We start from the raw sequence: 22,422 nt of genomic DNA, 5'->3' as shown, positions 1-22,422 counted from the left end.
CCCTGTCATGTCATTTTATTTTGGATGTTTTAGGTTTATGAGCCAGGAGTGCACGTAAATGTTGTAAATTTTGCCATTTTTTTATGAACTAATTTTGGCAGGTTTCACTAGTCTGCAATAGCAAGAGATGAACGTTTACATTGGTTTTCACAATTAACAATCCCTTTTATAACCATAAATAAACAAACAAAACCCCAAAGATGCTCCTCTCTTATTACAATGCTCTTTTAAAATTATTTTTAATCTGTCAGTGGTGTTAACTTGAAGTTGTCATGTGCATTAGGATTGCCTCAGAACTCAGCTAGTTAAACCTCTGGATTAGCTTGTACCTATCCATTAAAAATGTCAGGAATGGATATAGTTGTCCAAAAGCCTCTTCAGAATTTCAGTTTCAAGACATGGTACATTATCAAATAGATGTGTCTTGGAAGGGAAAGGGGGAAAAGCTTTTCTCTGTTCAGGGATTCTGGTTTTTGTATTGTTGCCATGGTTAAAGTTGGCTGTGGCTAAAAGGGTTCTGATTTCAGGATTTACAGAATTGTTATGTCCCCCTGTTCCCAATCCTGATGGAAACTATACCAAGTCAGCATGAGGTTTAAGTTAGGTTTTTCCCAAGAGGCTGCTAATACTGTTTACAACATTGGGTTTAGTCAAGATAGAAATTTCAAGGAGTTAGTCCAGCTCACAGCTACTGGAACTGTTTCATACAGAGTAGATTTGATTTTGTTAAGTAGGGAAAATGTGCGGAAGTTATACCATCTCATTCATGACAGGGTAACTCTTAATAAGTTAATTTTTCAATAAACTTTAGCCTGAAAATTAAGTTGCTGTGATGTTACAGCTTTCATTCATCATCAGTGAAAGTTAATGTTTGATAATGCTGATGACCAGATTCAAAGGCACTCTCGGATTCAGAATTCTTACTGTTTTCAGTTGTTACTGTTAGGACCTTGAAAAGCAATCAACATACGATCACTGCTACAATGTCATTATTTTCTTCATTAGTAAGTTTCTCTGGAGTATGTAGCTTCTTCATACAAAACCACATAGGATGGGGAATATCAGAAAGCATTATTTTAGAAGAGAAAAGAGGATGTCTGGAAGACACACATAAGCTCACGGGTTACTCACAGTCTTTTAAGCAACCAGATTTTATATTGATAATGATGTTTCTTGAACAATTTTCATCTGTATGCTCTCTTTCTAATGCAAACAAGTAAAAAGTTTTATTTGTTGCTTTTATCCAAGCGCCAGAGGCAATTGCTTGGTACGTAGAAATCTAAATGCTGCCTCCAAGGCTTAGTAGGGTCTGTTGTCTGAAGGAGAGAAATTGTTGAGGTGTGCTTTTTTCACATCTGCCTTTGGTGTAAAGAATTAAAAATTAGAGCATGTTAGGTTAGCTGTGATTTCAGTGGAACCTTTCCAAGTTGTAAATTAAGGAATTAACAGTTGAGGACAAGTAGTCAGTATGAACCTCTTAATTTTTTCAAATAATGTGTTGTCTGTAGAGAACACATCAATTTTTAGTGACAGAACCCTCTTGTCCATTCTTCTTCTGCAGATTTCTCTATCAGAAGCAGCAGAAAAGTCATAGTGAAGGTCAGGGCTATAAATTAGCCTTGGTAATAGTGTTCACAAACACTGATCATGTAGGAAAAAAACCCTATAAAAGTTAATAATTGTTTTTAATGTTTGTGTTTTCTGGAATCCACAGTACTTTTAAGATTCCCAAAATTCATAGTCACGCGGTTCATCTGTTGTCTGTCCTTGAAGTGGTCAATTTTTTCAATTTTTTTTTCTTAAATGCCAATCTTATGCCAAACATATGTGATCTAGTACATTTTTCTAGCATCGTAATTTCATTAGCATAGATTAAGTAAAGATGTTTCAGGAAAGCTAAATGGTCTGTGGGATTTCCCATGGAGAGCTGATCAACTCTGGCGTCAACAATTGTTTCCATGATGACGATTCACACAGTAATCTTCTTGAAATAAATAGGTGATTTCACTTCAGAGCATAATGCCCAAAAAGTAATGATTATTTCTCATGTAATTAAGGTATAATTGGTCTAATTAATATAAGAAATATTGTGTATATATATAATTGCAGATATTATCCATACTATCATACATAAGATAATCTTTAATTAAGATATATTTCTCTCTTTTGTCTGCTATCATTAAAATTGCATATGATACTAGTCCAGCTAGAATTTCAGGAAGAAAATTATTTGGAGTTTGTGAATTTATCAGCATCTTAGCATTTTCTCCTGGTTAGATAGATCTGTTCTATGGAAGGAAGAGAGACATTTTAAAGCAGGGAAACCACTAATATTAGGACAAGCAGAAGTGGAGGTCTAGTATTTCGAAGCTACTACTATGTAATTTTTGAAAACTGGTTCCGTTTCAAATTATTATTAAAACTCCTAGTATTTGGCAATTCTACACTATTGCTCTATGTGAACCCCAGGCAGATGTGTTTACTTATTACCTAGCTCCAAGTGTACAGCTGCTCTGACTACTTTCAGGCACCTTCTAAACAGAACATGATATATCTAAAGAGCTCAGAAATTGACTAAAGTGACACTACCTTATCACTACATCCAATCTTAATAATACCAGGCTAGCAACCAAAACAGAATCAGAATAAACTGATAGTGCCCTTGTAAGTATTTTTAAGGAGCTTAAACACCTTACTGGCAACATGTATTATACTGTAGATCACTTGAGTGCTTGGATTCAATCAGCTGCATTGTAACTACTTCAGGGAGCTGTGCTTTACGTTTATCATCACTCCTGTTCACAGAGGGAAAACTACATAACATAACAGGCTGCCAAAAGTTTTAGGTGTTTTGTTTTTAAAAGATAAGCTGGATTCCAATCACATCTTTGTGTCTGCTAAATTTATGACTATAAAAGCTCACGTGCAGAGGAGAAAATATATAAAAAAACATTGTAAGGAAAGAGAAAGACCCTTAGTGTAGATAAGACTCCTATCTCTAGGTCTGTCTTCTCTGAAGAATATCTATTAAGCATGCTTATAAGCAAACTGAAAGCAGCTAGTTCTGTATGTGAGTTACAACTACTGTTCGTGGTAGCACACTGTCAGGAGGAGAAAACCCATAACGCTTTCAAACAGATCCTGAAAATTCTGAGGAGATATTTTAAGAGAATTTTAATCTGGATTTCAGCTGAAATAAGAATTTGTATTAAAATTACACTGGCATGGTTTCATTAGCTCTTCTGGTATGTTTGATTCATCCATGGAAATTTTAGTGTTCACAGATTCTCTCCCTTGTGAGCATAACACAACTGTGGGCAACATGTGCGAAAATAGTGCCAGTCTTAGAACTGGATAGAACTGGATTTAACTTATTACAACATACAAATGGATGGATTTGCTGACTGGAGGATCGGAATTCAGGAAGACTCCATTTTGGTTTGGTTTTTTTAATGTGCTGTTGGGGCTTTTTTTAGAGTGTTGCTGTTTTAATATGAAAGATACTTTTACCTGTACAAAAAAATAAAAACATAGTGTAGATAGCAAAACTGAAGTATAAGAATAGCATAGCAGTAACCTAGAATTAGACAGTGGCTTGTAGAAATTGGATACAAACAGAAAAAATTTACGTATTTGAAATCTATATATGGGTATTAGGCAGATCTTAGGTGTGCATTACCTGATAAGTTTGTGATGACCTTTTATTGGAATTGATATATTGGAGAGGAATATTCAGAATTAATCTAAAAAGTAGTAGCCAGACCCCACTACTATTATGCATAAAAGCAGGTTTTACGTGATTGAGAGTGTATGTCTCTGTGTATGTCCTTTTTTTTCATGAGAAAGACAGACTATTCACTTGAATTGAACTTGGGTTTAGAATAGAGCATTTGAAATTAATTTTTCAGAGAAGATTCTGTTTAAAAAAAGAGAACTGATCCTTAATAACAAGGTATAATGTGGCTTTGAAAAGGAGAGTTCAGGGGTTTCCTGAAGTGTTACCGTGTGGTTTTATTGTTTCTGAAAATTGCAGGTATTCTCTCTGTAGGGACAAATATTAATATAGAGCTTAGCTTCAAAAAGATCATTCAGAACTAGTAAAACTTATTTTTAAAGTAAGAAAACAAAGTGAGGTTTGCTTAAAGATGCTTTTATCATTATTAGTTATGATAATAATAGCTATGAAAATATTTTTACTGCATTTTATATACTAAAGGTGGTTGCACCATTAATTAAAAAATAAATGTTGCTTCATACTTAAGGTGTCCTCTGTTAGAGGAGGAACATTCTAATTTGTAGTGTTTTGTTTTGCTTCTTAGCTGAGTACCTAAGTATACTTGAAGATAACCTCTCATGGAGAACTAATTAACCTCCTGTTGAAGATTGTTAGATGTTTTATAAAATCTAGATTTAGAAATGCTGGATATATTGTGCTATTTAAAGTGTGATATGAACTCACTGGCTTTGTTACTAAAACCCCAGTCCTCGTGGAATCAGTAGTTTCCAACTTCCCAGGGGAAAACATCCTCAAGCGGTCAAGCTTCTGGCAATACTCCTTAATCTCTAGGGGGTTTGTGGCTTTCGAAAATAACCATGGTAAGATAGGAATTTAGTTTCTGTAAAGAGGGAAATGATAGCATGAGATGGGAAGGTGAAATAGGCTTCAGTTGTCCTTTTTTCACATCTCTGAACTGTGTATTAAGGCAAATTCATGCTTTCTTTGTTAGAAAAAAACTCTCTCTGTGGAACTCAAGAAAAATACTACAATACTGGCCCATTTTTAATAGGAGTATATGACAGGAGTATTGTGTGAATGTTATGAAGTAATAGTCTGTAAGTGCTGCTGCTTTCCAGTTCTCCAACAGTGCAAGTAAATTTCCAGAATATACTTCAACTGGGTTATGTGTTATATAGAAGAAAGTTCAAATTAAATGAGTACTTGTTTTAGTCACATTACCAAACTAATTAGCCACTTATTACAATGACAGTCACTCTCTAAAAGCAATTAAAGATACTGCAATATTTCCCCTATTAGGCGTTTGAGGATATGGGTTTATGTTGGAACAAAAAAAATCTTTCTTTACCTGGTAAGTGTCGTAGGAATAACTGAAAAGGGAAGGTATTTAAAGAATACTGAAACATGATTAATAAGCCTTAAAGAAAGCCTGTACACACAGATCTGTATGTTCTTTATCCCCCAAAGATACCTTTCACATTAGATAATATGAAAACACAGTTGTCTTGTACATTCCCTGCTCTGCATCTGTATTCCATCCTCTTCCCATTTCTTGCAACCTCCATACAAATCGATGCAAAAATTAGCATTATAGAATAGCAGAAACTATATATCTGAAGAGCTGTGGAAAGCAACATGCTCCTCTTTCCAGATAGATATAAGTAAGCCTTTATATGTCACTTCTCTTTAGTTTAGGATTAGGGCCTGTCGTGTGTGAAATTTTAACAACCGAAGGTAGTGTCCTGGGGACCACCACTTCCTACAATTGCCTGCAATGCTTACAGTACTGTATATAGGGGACTGTTGAAAGGGGTTCAGTATCAAAACTTAAAATCTCTGGTTTTATGTTCCATAACACCATGAGTTACAGCCATATATTTCTCCTGTTTATCCCCATACTAGTCTAGCTGTAGAAATAGCCAGTGTGGCTTAGTAAATCTGTAATTAATTATATTTAACTTCTTCCCTCCTGTGAATTTAATCTGGGAAGGGAATGTAAGGAATACAAAGGATTAGACTCTAAGAAGTCAGTAGGAATGATAGTAGGTAGGGAGGATTTTGGAGGAGGGCTGTTCTGAACTCTAAGATAGGTGAGTTGTCTACGGAGATGTAAACATAGCAGTGTTCATGTGAGAATAACACTAGCAGTAAATTACAGGACATACCCTTTATGCTTTCATACAAACTGCAGTTCAGATTTCTTTGCAGAGGCACCTAGTTGTGCAAGGAAATAGAAATTAAGTGACATAAGTAAAGAAAAAAATCATGAGGTTAGAGGAAGCTGGTGAACTGGAAAGATTCAGGGAGGTTGTTTGGTATTGCAGAAATTGCAGACTCATACTGACATTGGTCATATTCCTGGTAGGCTAACAATAGATGAAAAAGAGAGGCAGGGAAAAGACAAAAGATACATGGGGTTTGTTCTCACAGACAGACAAACTTTACTAAGGTAGGAAAGAAGTTGTGAAGAGTAAACTGATTAGGTAAAGTGTCTTCAGAATGCCAAGTAATACGATAATGGCTTATAATGTGAGCAGTTACAAATAATGACGGGACTAGCTGAACAACAGACTTGTGCACCATGTTTCTAAGGGGCCTGAAATCCTGACAGCACTCAACATGCTTGCAGAAGTAGCAGACAGCATGAGTAGAGGGAAGATGCTGTTGCTGAGAGGTCAGACGTTATCCTGCTGGTATTGTACGATAATCCATATTGACACCTTTAGATCTTTCAGACTTAGCAGCTTTGCAGACCAAAACTCAAAATTTCACTCCTCTGCAATTTGCTGTGTCCATTCACAGAAGATTTCATCCAAGCATATCGCTTGCTATTGCAGCCTGTCAAAGGTATAAAGGAAGGAAAGTTTGTCGGATATCATAAAGGATGTCCAAGAGGTATTTATGTTGTTGATGTTGTTTTGTTCTTTTTTCCTCCTTAACATCCCACTCACCATCTTGTAGTTTCTTCAAGAAAATGCAGTCTAATTTCTTGTCTTGTTCAAGTGCTAATTTGAGAGGAATTAAGAAATTATTTAGGGAAGGCCAAACAATTCAAGACTGTGGTGGTAATAATTTCATTCAAATATTTCAGAGCGAAAGGACAGCCTCAAATTCAGTGTTCCATATATTGTCCGAGCCGTTTTCAGTAATCTGCTGTATCACATAACTTCTGTTGGAGTATGGGAATTATGATGATTGGGTAGATTGTGTTATAAATTGACTATCATAGTGAGCTGAGATGCAGCATTTTAAATTTGGTTCCCCTCATTTTTCTTCTTGGATGAATTGCCCCCATCACATCATAATCTTTGTTCCTCATGTTCAGTGTTTTACAAAATTGACATCATTAGCCATAGAAATCTCATAAGATAAGATTTTAATTAGTGGCAGAAGAAAAGAAAATATGAGGATTATTTATTATTATGGTGGATTTTTTTTTAAATTTTACAATTAGTCCATGTATTATTTGTTTTGTAACTAGATATGTATTGAACAACCTTGAGATTTCTGTCTCCCTGAATTAGACTAAATGATAATTTAAATTGGTGTATTTTGCATATCTCAGGATCAGCCCTCCTCAGACTCCTTCATTGTGACTTCTGCCTTGCAAGGTTTCACAAACAAGAGAGTGAGAAGACTATGGGATTATTAAGGCTACAGGATTATATATTTTTTAATTGTTTTAAGGGATTCAAAACTTCCTCCAGTCTTTTTACTTAGAATTCTGCGTAATGTGAATCATGACGTTATCTGTAGTGGCCAGCCTTGTAGAGAAGCTGATGCTTTACCCAAAGAAATCTTATAAGGAGCCTTAGGAGGATCATCTACAAGCTTCTTCCACTCCTTCAGTAATTGACTATTACATCCAAGTTCTTCTAAATGAAAGCATTTGTTTCCCTGTCCACAGCAGGGGAGTTGGAACTAAATGATCTTTAAGGTCCCTTCCATCCCAAACCATTCTACGATTTAGCAGGATTCAGTTCTATAAAAGTTCTGTTTTCTTATACACGTTCCCAGATTTTTTAAAAATTGGTCTTGCTCTTTTCTTTCTCTCTTAAAGCTGCACCTGAAGTTGTAGCAACCTTGCATGAAAGGCATTTCTACATAATTACCCATTTAAATTTCCTGCACATATAGGTGAAATGTCAAGCCCAGTGGGGACATAACTTAATTCTTGTGCTTTGAGAAGAAGAATAAGAGGATTATTGACCATCTGAGAAAACGAACTTGTTTATTAGTGAACACAAATAAGAAAGTGATATGTATGCTCAAAAAGCCATTTCTGAAACTGTGAACTACTCATACGTACTGAGTCTTTGATGATACATAGTCATCCGGTATCGTTTTCTCTCCTCCATTTGTTCAGTGTTTTTCTTTCACAATTAGTTCCTGCCTGTTCTATTGTAGGTTGTCCAACAAGCTTTCTCTTCTGTTTCTTGGGTGTAAGGATTAAATCTGGGCTGGGCAAGATAGACCTGAAAGACTAGGAAATTCTCTCTCCAGATGTGCTAAAGGGTATGAAGTCTCTTGAAAAATGTAAACAGATGTCAGATCAGAGCTGGTTGTCACCTAACAAAGAATTGACATGTGAGAGAGAGGTCACAAGGAAAAGAAAGTTTCCATGTAAACATATTTGAGCAAAGGAGGACTTAAATGCAATTGCAGCCTGTCTGGAAATGTACCAAGAAGATAAATAGCCTCCTAAAAGAAAGTAACTAAGGTTGTCTTACCTCTGAAAATTGAGAGGACACCAGAACTATTCTATTCTAAGGAAAGCCATTCTTCTTCATATATGTAGAAGACAACTCTGTTTTTTTGGTTCATGCGTTATTTGAATTGGCAACCAGAGTAGCTCATCAAGTTAAAAGTTTGGAAAATGAAGTATTTTACCAGATTTCCTTACTTTGGGGACTGTCTGCAGCCCTGGAGAACAAGGTATTGAAACAAGCTGAAGACAGAGCTCAGTGAACAGCAAACGTCCAGGTGATCTCTCCAAAATCTGAACCTGTTTTTCTAAGGAAAATGCTGCATTAAAATTTCCTGAGCCTTTCCTTTTACCCAGCTTGTAGTTGAGAATTTCTAAGAGATCTGATGATTTTTGTGTGACAGGCCAAAATATGTTCTTCTGTCATATGAAAGCAAGTCCTTCAGTGTATGATACCTGGAAACGTGTCACCTCAGAGGAACTTCCTAGAGATGTATGGAAACATATGGAATAGCTGTCCTATTTCCTAGACCTTTTTTATTACTTTTTTTTTTCTCCGGTTTTATCCCTTTTCCTTGCTCTGCAGAGTTCTTGCTAAACCATTTTATTTAACACGCAAGATTTAGGTACTAATTCACCTAATCATGCAAAGGTGCTTTTTAAAAAATTTCTATTATTTCCTCTGTTCTTTCTGTAGCTGAACTGATCTTCTTGGATTCTCTCACAAGAAAACTTTTGAAGCAAGAAAGACTTCTCTAACTCAAAAGGGAAGTAGTGTTTCTTTCAGAGGAAAGAACCTAGACTGAGAGCAAGAGGAGATGAGGAGGACTGTTTTGCCAAAACTAAGTAACTTCAGTTTGACTCTCAATGTACCATTTTAATTCAGCAAACTTGTAGGGACTGTATTGGCCCAAATTTGAAAACATATTTTCAGGGAGACAAAAAGTAGCCTCTTGCTGCAGGTCTCAGTGGTTTTTTTTTATTTTTTTTATTTTTTTTTTTCCCCTGTTTCAATAAATCTCAACTTGGGGAAGATGCTACCAACAGCTTAGGTCTACTTGGGAAAACAAGAGTTCAATTATCTTACATTTCTGCTCTTCCTCCAGTCCCCATGCCCACCCACCCCGCCCATGAAAAATACCACTTTCTGTAGCCTAACAGCTAATCCTACTTATAAAACTAAGAAAATCTTTTCTCCAAATTTCATTCCAAATTTCTCAAAAAATATTATTCCACATTTTTAGGTGAAGGTCCAAAAACTGCATTAGGTAAATTAGAGAATACATTTTATAGTATAGAAATAATTTCTTTAACATAAATAATTGTCCTCACTTTAATTCAGCTTTATGCATGTGATTTGTGTTTCATGTTTTGTTCTAGTGAACTGTTTATAATATCAGTTGAATGTTTGTGTTTCATGGAGGTAAATGTGCACCCATAATGATGGAAATCTTGTTATATGGGTCTATGAAGAAAGCACAAAAAAAGAAAAAGAAATCAGCAAGAATTTCAATGAAGCCATTATACCCTCATGGGAAATCTGAGCATATCTCCTTCACTGTCAGCTCCCATTTCTTATTTTGGACAGTTGTTCTGCATTTGTAAAGTTTGAGTACACACTATACATTGTTGTGGGTCCTGACAGATGAGCTTGGTTCCACCCAGTAGTACCAATATACTTGCTCTTGGAAAAGCCAGTTAAGCTCAGCAGCATGTATAATTTCTGCAACAAGGTCAAGTGAAATCTGTCTTGTAACATAACAGAATCCTGGCAACACTTGAAATAGGCTACCACTAGTTGTCTCTTCTACCATCAGTGCATCAAGGGAGTCTTTATGTCCAAACCCAAACTCCAGTCTTCCACTTTCTCATGAGTATTACAAACTGAAACTGTGTCAGATTCATGAGGCTAAAGAATAGAAGGGGAAAAGGAGCTGAACTCTCGATCCTCGTAGAGGAAGATGTAAGGGTAGCCCCTTGATTTTTTACTGTTTATACGTTTTACCAAATGACTCAAATGACTCAAATATGTATAAACCAGAACTTAGGACTCCTCTTCACATGAGAGTGCATTCCTCCCTTGGCCGTAGAGGTAAAACTCCTCTCAGTTTTTTGCGTGCTCTTTCACCCTCTGACCTCATGACTCTTGCATTTCTGTCTGTGCGGTGGCCTGACTTCAACAGGAAAGGTGAGAAGTAACTCCATTCCGGTTTTGTCCATACTTGATGGGAACTGGGGGAAGATGGCTGATGGCCCTCAGGTGGGGAGAGACATGAATGCAGGTTTTCCATTTCCTGGACATGTGCTCTAACAATTAAGCTATGTACTAGAGGCAGCGCTCCTCATAATCATCTGTTTTTCAAAGGGACTCTGACTCAATACTATATATAGGTTTTAGCATACCTATTGGATTAGACTCATTAAGGGATTTAGATGCATGACTATTTAGTTTGTGAGTCTCTTAATGACCTTAGGTAAGGAGATGTCCTAACCAGGTTGCTTAGTTAAAATGAGGCATGAAAGTCTATAGGGAAGGTAATAGCTAAAATTTGGGTACTCAGGAAAGTTTTTCTGGACAAAAATGTAGGTTTTATGGGTATGGATGTATTTAATTAGGTAAATAAAGTTTTTATTAATTGTTTTGTTAACAAAGTATCTAAAATCTGCCTAAACTGAAATTTAAGTCCATTCCTGATTCTGGACCTCACTGTGTTCTTTGTTTTCTGTACTTGTCCAAAAATATTGTTGTGTACTTGTTAAAGATTTTACGTTTATAGACAACTTATTCTAAGAGTATTCAAACTAATGTAAAATAAATAAAAAGCCTGCCTGTTAGGCTGGATCTCACTTCCAGGAGGGTTACTCGGTAATTGCTACCTTTTTCACTGAGATTGTTTGTTTTTACTTGTTACACATTTCTGTCTTGGGGTGATAGAGTTATTTTTTTTCATATTATCTAGATGTAATTGGTGAAATTAGGTATTATTTGAACAATGTGATTCACAGGAATCATTATATAATGTATCTTGCTGACGTGGAATCAAAATGCTATTTGAAGAATGTTATCTGTATAACTTTCCCGAGTTTCTCACCTTTTCCTTCTCTAATTTTCCAATGCAGATAACAATACCCAGACCTTCAGTGGCATCCACACAGTCTGCTTCAGAGAGCTTTCATTATGGCCACCAGCTAGAGAAAAGAGAGCAGGATGCTCAGTCTATGGAACACACCGTGGAACTTTCCTCTCCAAAGGAAAGCTTGCCAGGTTTGGTTGTGACAGAAGATGCACTTCCAGCTAGTGCCAGCAGACCAGATTTGGTACTTAATATCAGCCAAGAGGTGCTTGACAGGGAAGGACTTGTCAAAGAATGTGTCAATGTCCTGGACTGTGGCCAAAAGGACCTACCTGAACAACACAGTGGCATACAGGAAGAGAAAGAACTTGAAAATATTCCTGTAGAGGAGGCTGAGGAAGAAAGGCTTCCAGTGGTTTCTGAAGACGCTATTGAAATGCTAAGCAAAGAACATAATTCTTTGCCAGGAGACTCAAAATCTGCAGAGGAAGAACCTCTAATGAATAATGAAGCTGTTGAAGAATCAAAGCCAAGGCCCGTCTGTTTGGTGCCAAATCAAGATGAGGTTCTGAAATTGATAGCACCTAAAACATCAGAATTTTCTCCCTCAAGATTTACCAAACCACATGTAAATAGACAGGCAAGCAAAATAGCACCAGTTCAGGAAAATGGTTTTCATTCTACTAAGGAAGAAGTCCATATCCAAGACTTGAAATGCCACCAAGTGGCCCTTACTACTTTTTTGCACCAGGAGGACAAAAAAGAGAAAAATGCTCCCAGAAATGGAGAGCTATTCCACTGCATTTCAGAAAATGAGAATTCTCATCGATCTAAGAAGGACTTAGTTAAATCTCCTTTTGTATTCAGGCAGAGCCGAATCCCAGTTTTAGCACAAGAGATAGACTCAACGTCAGAGTCCTCTTCTCCTGTTTCAGCAAAGGAAAAGCTGCTTCTAAAAAAGGCCCATCAGACGGACTTGGTCAGACTACTTATGGAAAAGAGACAGCTCAAATCTTTCCTTGGTGACCTCTCAAGTGCCTCTGATAAGTCACTGGAGGAAAAAATGGCTGCTACTCCAGTACCGTTTTCTGAGGATGATGTCTTATCCTCATTTTCTAGGTTGACACTGGACTCGCATTTCAGCAAGCAGACAGAAGATAGCTCTTTATCTCCAAGCAGCCCTCAGTCCAGAAAAAGCAAGATTCCAAGGCCAGTGTCCTGGGCAACCACTGATCAAGTCACCAGTTCAAGTTCAGCTCAGTTCTTTCCTCGGCCACCACCAGGAAAACCGCCTACTAGACCTGGGGTGGAAGCTAGGTAATGCAGAGAAAATAGAAGTAGGTTTTCAGGTTGAAAGTGGGTTTGAGCTAGACTGCAGTTACTATGCAGTATCTAATCCTGTAGAAGTTCCGTCCTTTAACTAATTTTTTTAAAAACGCTGGGCTTCAATTATCTGAGAAATCTTACATTGTTGGAGAATGATCGAGGAGAGGCTGTTACACAAGAATGAGCCTGCTTCAATATTAAACCTTATACATCAATGGATGTGTATTCAATATTTTGAAACCTGTCAATCTATAACTAAATCTTTATACTTTTTTTTTAAAGTGGGGTCACTTTTCCAGAACTGTTGATTATTTGCAAACCCAGAGAAATCAATAGGATCTGTCACGCCCAGTCCCTTTGAAAATTTTAAGTGTTCAGGTTTGGAGATTCCAGCCATCAGTATTGAGTTAGTTAGCTATGCTCAGATCAAGGCTAAGTAAAAACAACTAATTAAAGGAGGGCAGAGTGAATTCTAGAAGACCCCTTTGCCAATTCTGATGATTGGCATTCATGATCTAGTTTCAGTGCCTACATTACCAGGATAAGGAAAATTTTGAAACAGCAGTGTGAAATTCTCTGAAGGAAGTTGTGGTGTGCCTTGTCATCCCTTAGAATTGTGTATAGGAGTCTATTGATGGTGTGCAGGAATGGATGTACCCCTCCTATACAGAGGCAGCAAGCGCTGTTCTTCAGTGCACTTCTTCCAGCACCACCAGTGAAATTTCACTTTTTATCTGAGTGAGTTTATGCAAATATAAATACTGTGTTGATTTGAACAGCACAGAAGCCAAAGCCTAGATCCAAACACCTCTACCTTGTAGGAAAGTTCAGCTCCAGATGTCTGTTCTGCAGTGTAAGCTCAGCCCTAGTTTCCAGTGATACTGTGTTTCTGTATGGAATTTAGTGAATAGATGGGAACAGAAATAATCTTTCTTCATTTCTTCTTAAGGTTACGCAGATACAGAGTCCTAGGGAGTAGCAGCTCGGACTCAGATCTTATCTCTCGTCTGGCTCAAATCCTACAGAATGGATCTCAAAGACCAAGGAGTTCTACCCAGTGTAAGAGTCCAGGATCTCCACATAGTCCAAAAACACCACCCAAAAGCCCTGTCATCCCCCGACGCAGTCCCAGTGCCTCCCCTAGGAGCTCTTCTTTACCCCGTACTGCCAGTTCTTCTCCGTCCCGGGCTGGGAGGCCCCATCATGATCAGAGGAGTTCATCCCCACATCTTGGGAGGAGTAAATCACCTCCTAGCCATTCAGGCTCCTCATCTTCTAGGAGATCCTGCCAACAAGAGCACTGCTGCAACAAACCAAGCAAGAATGGTCTGAAAGGATCTGGCAGTTCCTTCCACCATTCCCCAAACACTAAGACTCCCACAGGAAAGAGCAAATCAACCACTAAGCTTAGCAGATAGGAACTGGGCCTTGACAGATATAAAGCCTCCTCCTAAATCTGATGCATGTTTTGTCTGTGTACTGTGTATTTAAAAAAAAAATCAAAAAAAGTATATTGAAAAAAACGGTGTTGAATCTGCGCTTTTTAAAGAAAGTAAGCATCATAAACCATTCATGAGAAAGCATACTGTGTAAATAAGTGGCCAGGCATTGCCTAAGAGCAGGCAGCAAGCAGATCTGTGAGAGAGGAAGTAGAGGCCAGGAAAAGAATGACTAGATAGTCAAAGAGGTGCAATGCAGTTAGAGTAAAAAACATCTCTAAGGCGAGTGTTTTAAAAGGGTATTTATATGTTTTTAGTTTGCCTAGCTAGAAGATTTGGCCTGTTTAAGGCTTTACATACTTGAGGAGTATGTAAGAAAACCTGAAATGGTTATTCCCAAAATGATGTCACCACGTGGGAGATAAGTACTGCTCAAGCATGTCTTTGCAGTTTTAAAAAAGCACACAATTTAGAAGACGCAGTATTTCTACCTTGTAAGTCTCTTCCATTTTGAGCTGCGCACATCTCTGAGTCATTCAGTGCTCATTTTGTCCCCCTACCTACCACGGCACAGTTTTTCTACCTAATCAAGTGTCATATACTTTGCCCCTTCTTGACACTGATGACATTTTAAAAATTGACATTTGCCAAGATGTTTTTATAGCTATATTCTTTAGAAAATTGTTTAGTACAAATTAGGATCCAAGAAGCTAATTTTGAGTTCTGTATCATACACTCCTTCAGGAGTCATAGTGGGGTTCTTCAAACTGCATTCAGTAGAATTTGGAAAAGCGTTCCTGCCTAGGAAACAAGAACAAGGAGGACATGTCTGCATTTCACTGAATGTTGCAGATTTACGATAAATTGCAATGTATGTTAGAAAATAATTCAGCAAACAGAAGTACCTTTTTTCCCTTAACTGCAAAAAGAACCCTTCTTATTGCTGGCTTTTGTTTTTCCATTAGTTATGGATCACTTAAACCACTGATCTTACTGTGCAGAGATGATTACCAACCAAGATTTGCTTTTTTGGTCATTTGTTTTTATAAAAACATGAAAGATGAAACAGAGATGAGGAGATTGTCTGCTTTGTGAACTTGGTAGGTTATATGTGACAGAAATACACGTAACACCCTTACAAAATCTGGGTAAGAATATTAGGCATCAAAGCAAAATATACAGAAAGCAATCTGAGATATTTTTAATGTTGGATTCTCGTCATTCTTTTGCTCAAACGGTTTTTTTGGTAGCCAAGCTTCGTTGTCTGTCAGTAAAGTGCATGGTGTCTAATTCTTCCAACTTTGGTAGTTACTTAATAACCTCTTGTGCTCTGCAGGATCTCAGTAGGGAATGTAATGGTACAGCACCTTTTGCTATATTCAGAAGAGAACAGTGGGTCAGAATAGTAACACACAAGAAGGCAAGCCTGAGAAAGATGCAGCCAGCTCTCCCTAATGATTCCTGTTGTGGGGACGCTGGATGCGTAGGAGACTTGTCAGTTACTGATCTGCTTGCTGTAGTCACATGCCTCTCCAGCCAGCCTCTGTGCTTTTTTGTTTAACCTCTGCCAAATGAAGACCTTTGGATTAAAAAGGGAATATTTTGTCTCTGAGCTAATACATTCTAATGCTGCATTAAAGCTGCCCTAGAGCTGCACTGAATTTCACTTGCTTTGTCAGACTGTGTTGATTTTGTTTTTTCTTTTCTTATGATGAATATGTATATTGTTTCCCATACGTAATGTAGCACAGTGTGGAACCTTAATTTCATTCAGGTTTCAAGCACTACAGATGAATGCAATAGGTAGGGTATACCTGCTTTTTCTGAAGAAACTGTACCATTGGAAAGTCCTATTCCTTTGTATTATATTGTATAATAGGTGCTATACCGATAATTGCATGTCCTCATGGTAAATTATATAATATAAATATTTATATATACATATATGTATATGCTTATATAAACTCATTCTTTCTCATTTTTTCATTTGTAATTTATGGACCACAAATAATACAGTTCCCTTTCTTTTAGTTCCTGAATACTTTTGGCATTGCATCTTCTATTTCCCCCCCCCCCAAAATTTCTGGAATTCACAAATTCCAATAGCCTTTATACCTTGGTACAAGATTGAAGGACTGCTGATTTCTCAACCAGCCAACGTTTTGTCTTGCAGCTTGCTTTTTTTCTTTGTAATTTTGTGTGTGCATTTGCATATGGAACAAAACAGAGACTCAAAGGTATTTTTATTTTTGATTACAAATAGGGCTTGTGGTTACTTGTTTTTATTTAATAATGCGAGTTCTTAATTGTTATGAATGCTCATCATGTAGGAGCAGTGACGGTCAATGAATACCTAACAGATGAATGTGACAACAACAAATTCCATCTTTTCCTTCCTGTTTTCCTCATGTTTCTTTATGGTGTACCATAAAGAGGATTTGGTCCCATTGTGATACTTTTACCCTGGGCACTGCTGGAATTATTTGTTAAGGTGGTGTGGCAGCCTGTGATTATTTTTCCTCCCCTCTCCCTTATTTCTGAGAAGCATTTATTATGGTCTTGTAAGCTTATTCCTACATTAACATGGTCAATTTTAATAGGTACGAGCTTTATGCATCCTTGCCTGAAATGATGAAGTTGAGGTGTTTATATTTTCTCTCCAGTGTAGCAGGATCCAGAAACAGGTAATTGTTTTACAGGTGAGAAAGAATATAACACCTAAGGATTTTTTTATGCTGTCTTCAACATACAGACTTGTCCATTGTTACACATTACATTATATTTTACATTTTACATTATATGTAAAAAAAATCAGTGCTGTAGAAATTCATTTGTACTTGAACTACTTGCCAATGTAAAAATAGTAAACTATGCCAAAACGGAGGAAGAGATATCAGTTGTGATTGATTGACCCAGGCTTCTTTCAGTGCAGAAAAAGGTAAAGAGACTATGTATCCCCAGTTGCTTTTTTGCTGTGGATTCAACAGAACCTAGTGAGAAAATCGTGAAGATATGAATGGAGGAGTGATTGTGAATAACTTGTCTTGAACTATCCCTGGAGTTTTTTATTGCTTGATACCCTCCCCGCAAAAGTTTACAGAACTGCTTACTATAGTCTAATGTAGCAATCAGTTAATGTAGTTAGGTAATGGTCAGCTGATCAACTCATACATAAATATTAGCTTAATGTTTCTAGGGGGCCTGTATAATCATCAAGAACTCTGTAAGCTTCAATATTTGAATATGCAACTGACTCTGCATAAAAAACCAATGTACCTGTGTGTGGTCTTTGTGCAGAGTGTGAATGAATGGTTTACGGAGAGTTACCTGCAACAAATTTTCAGGGACGGGGAAGATTTTTCTCCATTGTACAAAAGAGTTACAGTTATTCTGCATAGCATGCAGCAGCTTACGCAGGGATTTTAGCTGGGAAACAATATAATTCAAGGAACTGTTGCTTTGTCCTCCTTAAGCCTCCATTTCTTTGGAGGGCAGTGCAATGGAGCCATGACGTAGCAGATGCAGATGCTGCACATGCATTTCCTCTTTATCGTGTTTCCTGTGTTTTGGCCAGCACTTTGGAGCATTTTTTAGAGAAATTGAGGTATGAAGCCTTTAAACTAAAACAGAACTTGAAAAGACTGAACATTTCACAGAGACTTTAGTGCTGCGATATTGCATGGCATAATGAATCTAAGTTGCAACCTCGAAAATGTATATCAGTAAACCTCATTATTAATTACAAATGCCAATTACTACTTAAGTAAAACCCTGTTAAAAGTAGTAGAAGGTGTGATATAGTAAAGCAACACTGGCAAGTCGTATGATGCTAGGCACCGATCTACTACTTCAGCAGGGGAGCAATATGAGGTCTTAACTAGTAGTTATGGACAATTATTCAGGAGGCAAACCCCTGGGGAGTGACATGGGGCATTCATTGTAGCCGCCAGCCACATCCCGTCTTGGGAAATCTGGACATATTCTTGCCTTGAAGTCTGCACGTTTGAGATGAAGCTTTCTCGCATACCTCACTAAACAGTCGTGATGTAAAGGGGAGGATCTGGTCCTATATATTTAAAAATAGCTTGAAATATTTTTAATCTGAAAAAAACTTGCAAGAGCTCTATCATTTACAATTTGTAGTATTACGGTATTAATGATAGCTGGGAAAACACAATTTTGATTTTATATATATAATACGCATTTGTACATAAGTGTATCTATATATACACTTATATAGATACTGTATATTATATAGAAACATACATACATACATAAGTGTGTATATACATATAGATAGGAACAGTCTCGGCTATTGCATCCTGTTTACTGGAATTCATTTGCCAGAGTGAGCCGAGGACTGTTTCGCTTTGATTTGCTCTGATCTCCTCTTCATCTACTGTAATTTTCCTATGCCCTAATTCTGATTCTGTGTCCTTTCCATATTACAAATCCTGATCCTATAGTCCTACTTGGGTACAAGTCCTTCTTATTGCAGTAACATTTATGCAATGGTTGACTGTAATGCTTCTGAAAAGGTATTTTCTTTATCTCTTTGATGAGAATGTAGACAAAGCCAGACTTGCCGTATGGAGTCTTTCCTGTAAAACAGAATTTTTCCATAATGAATGGGACATTTTTGTGCAACACTAAGAGGCATAAATTCTGGTATGAAGAAAGTGATTATTCAAATTTCTTAAAAGGGTCTAATGGCAAACTGAAGGTATGTGCCTCCAATTTTTATATATATGCTAAATGAGAGAGGAATCTTCTGAAGAGGAATAGGAGAATAAAAGAGATCTCAAAGTCAAATTGGTTTCTCATTATAGGCCTACAATATATTGATCTTAATTTTTTCATGTAGGACTGATCCTGTGAGGTGATGAGAGCCGTGCCTGTCTTGTCGATTCCAGTGAGCAAGGGGCTGCTTAGGTGTCTTGGGTTAACACCATGATCCCCTATGGCCCATTCTCTGTATGCCTTTCCGCTATCGGGAATGCTCAGAGAACTGGCAGCTATATAAATAAAAGCCTTGACGGTTACCCGCAATCCCTTTCTTCAACTGGTAAAAACTTTGGATGCTTGTTCCTGTTTCTGAAACTTGTGGAATGGTTCATAATATTTTTATTCTAATTCTTTTAGCTAATCAAATAACAGTGAATGGAAGGGGGTTGTTTGCTGGTTTGCTTTTGGCTCAAATGTCATCGGTTGCAATTACTGCAATTTTCAGTAATGGCTAACACTAGTAAAAGGAAGCGAGCGTCAGTGTTTTGACTACATGCAATACATAGGCATAGGTCATACGTTTCTTAGCGAATACATGCAAATCGCATAAACACGCACCTCACACAAGAATACCTCAGCTGTCTGCTTGAAGCCAGTCTTCCTTTTCCCTGCATACAATATTTGTAAAAGAGAAACGATATAAAAGTCAGCCTGAATTGTGTAATAATTGTCTGGAATTATCTTAAGAAACTGTCAAATGCCAAAAAATTTTATCACTCATTTTCCTGTGGTTTAAATAATCAGGCTTTTAAATACTAACCTTTGAGGTTAATATTAACTAAGGTGGCATTTTTTTTAAGGAAAAATGCATAGGAGTGTATTGTTTTGAAGTCTAATGTATTCACGTGGCAATTACTCTAGCCATCCGGGTTTGAACATGTAGGCTGATTTTGCTCTCCATTGTTGGTAGCGCGTTCCCTCTTAATAGTAATAGCGACAAACCCAAACGTTAGCATATGTCATTTATGTATTTTGCTTCTGTTTCTCCTCTACATGAAAAGCTTGATCCTTGGGAATTCTTGCTGTTCTTCTGCAGGTGAAACTTTCATAAAAATCAGTATAGGGTCTTGTTTTGTTGAGGTTTTTTTCCCCTGTTTAGGGACTGAAGGAATAAACTCACCCTATAAATATCATATTCGCAGTTGCTGTCTTTTAAATTAGAAAATGCTTATTTTTTATTACTATTATAACATGAGAGGCCTTTTGATCTCTGCTTTTCTGTGAGAATTACCCCTGAGAGCCAGCTTTGGCCAAGAGTACAAAGTGGTTTCTTCTAAAACAATACCACAAGTGGGCTACTCATATGAGGTCCTGATCATCCACAACTGTCTGTGGGAGTTCAGCTGGAATTAATTTGAGTTACAGATGTTTGTTTCCTTTTGAGATCACTTGATCTTTGACTTAACATTTATATAAAGGACCTTTAATAACAGCAGACCAGCTTGTTCCAAAAGTTACAGTATAATTAGTTTGGTCTGCCTGGCTTCAAATCCTTTCAACCCCGTATCTGCTGCGTGGCAGGCAAGGTCATAAAGATTTGACACAAGGTGAGGTGGGATTTTTTTTGGCTATTTCACATCTTCTTCCTCTGACTGGAGATCTGGATTGGTTGCCTGGCAGCCTTCTCTGCATCCTCTTTACTTTCCTTGGCTAAAAAGTAAGATTTGAAATCCTTCCCCAACTTCTAACTTTCTTTCTATAGAGTCAGCCCAGAGATGAGGTGCAGTGCTTGTGCTAATAGATATCAATTTCAAATGCTTTCCTATGACTGTCCAAACTAGCAAATTAAGGAAATCACCAGCGATGCCTTCAGACAAGTGCTGACGTTTTGAAGCTGCCAACCAATGGCCGCTAAGCTAAAATCTCTGGGCAACACCACAAAGAATGAAATCTGTGTATTAATTAAAAATACGGTGTTGTCACCCCATAAGAAACTAAGTACTCAATAGTAAAATCTGCAGCATGATTAAGTGGAAAGTAGTTCCAAGATTGTTTGTTACCGTTGAGGAAGACAAATGTTTTTGTAATTGCAGTAATTGCAGTTCCCTTCCCCTCCTTGAAAACCTTCTAAGCCATTCTTTCCCTTTTAAGTTTGCTCAGGCACCCAAGAACATAAAGAGTTAATGCCCTTGTAACGGTCATTTGTACATAAAGTTGTAATTATTTATTTTCTCATTTGTACCATATCAAGGCTTTGTACAATGTTTTAAGTTTGGTTTTCAAATTATTTTGTATTTTATTTTTATAAACTGGTTCTAAATAAAATATTCATTCAGCATGCAAAACTTCAATTCTTGATTGTGTTTGTATAATGATTTAGTTATTTATAAAGCTTCAGTTGATTTTTTTTCAATGTGTTTTACTATTGTAACCCTGTCCTTTAAACGGAGAAAATGCTTTGACAGTGATTTTTTTTTCCTGTTCCAAGACAACAAAAACCAAGTGTCTGTTGGTACAACTGCAACATGAGTCGGATATTCGTATTGCAAGTCGGAATGATTGGATCAATGGAAGTTTTGCTCATTTAGTAGGTTCATGAGTGGTATATTAGTAAGAATAGAAAAACTCAACCAGCCTCCATACTGCTATTCAGCCAAACAATAAGTGATTGCCACAGCCAGATCAGATCTATTTTAGTAACAATATGGTGGATTCCAGCCTTGTTGTCCTGAAAAGCCAGCTACTTCTTTTCTTTTGTTTGGTTGGTTTTTTTCCTTCAAAATTATGATTTCTTATTTAGTCAGAGGCCACCGTAATGGATTTCTTTGGAGATGATCAGCTGCCTGGATGCAGTCACTGAGCTTTTGCAGCCTCTGGAGGAGACCTGTCTGATCCTATGTACAATACGCTTAAGTGGCAGGCAGCAGAGAAATGAATGAACAGAATTTGTTACTGAATCTGAGCAGTCTGTGCTCTGTGGAAACGCAGCGTTAAACCTACCAGTTGCTCTAGTTTCCTCCAAGATTCTTTCATTTCTCTTTCTAGTAAAACTAGGTGAAAGTAGACTACAGTATTATCACGATTTATATTTGTGGTTTATGTGCTTGCCATGTCTTAGTCCTTGTGTGCTGTGGAAAATACTGCCTGCTCTTTGTGCGGCAGAACAAAGTTTTTAGAGAAGTCCAGAAGAACTGGAGAAAATTCCCTGGCGCTCTTTCTCGGCGTTATTGCTGTTATGTCTTGTATGTAAAGGAAATTAAAAGCCAGCTCTGCCCCTATTCAAATCATTGGCAGTATTTTCATTAAGCTTTGTGATCAGGTCATTAGCTCTTGTAATTTATATAAATAGCTCAAATTGCTTCACATGACAGGAAACAAATCGGGAATTCATTTACTCTGTAATATTCCAAGAAAACG

At 37.2% G+C, this 22,422-nt stretch overlaps 1 protein-coding gene across 1 annotated transcript in view; it reads left to right on the top strand.

Moving 5' to 3' along the window:
- The window catches only part of TTBK2 (tau tubulin kinase 2), a 69,856-nt gene extending 55,597 nt beyond the window's left edge, over positions 1-14,259 (top strand). The window contains 2 exon segments of the mRNA XM_009640240.2: positions 11,562-12,832; positions 13,791-14,259. Of these exon segments, the coding sequence (XP_009638535.2) occupies positions 11,562-12,832; positions 13,791-14,259 (1,740 nt within the window).
- The last annotated feature ends 8,163 nt before the right edge of the window (positions 14,260-22,422 follow it).

Source organism: Egretta garzetta, unplaced genomic scaffold (genome assembly GCF_000687185.1).
Source record: "Egretta garzetta isolate BGI_Z169 unplaced genomic scaffold, ASM68718v1 scaffold526, whole genome shotgun sequence".
NCBI classification, from domain to species: Eukaryota; Metazoa; Chordata; class Aves; order Pelecaniformes; family Ardeidae; genus Egretta; species Egretta garzetta.
Note: the sequence above shows the minus strand (reverse complement) of the source record. Positions and strands in the feature narration are given on the sequence as shown.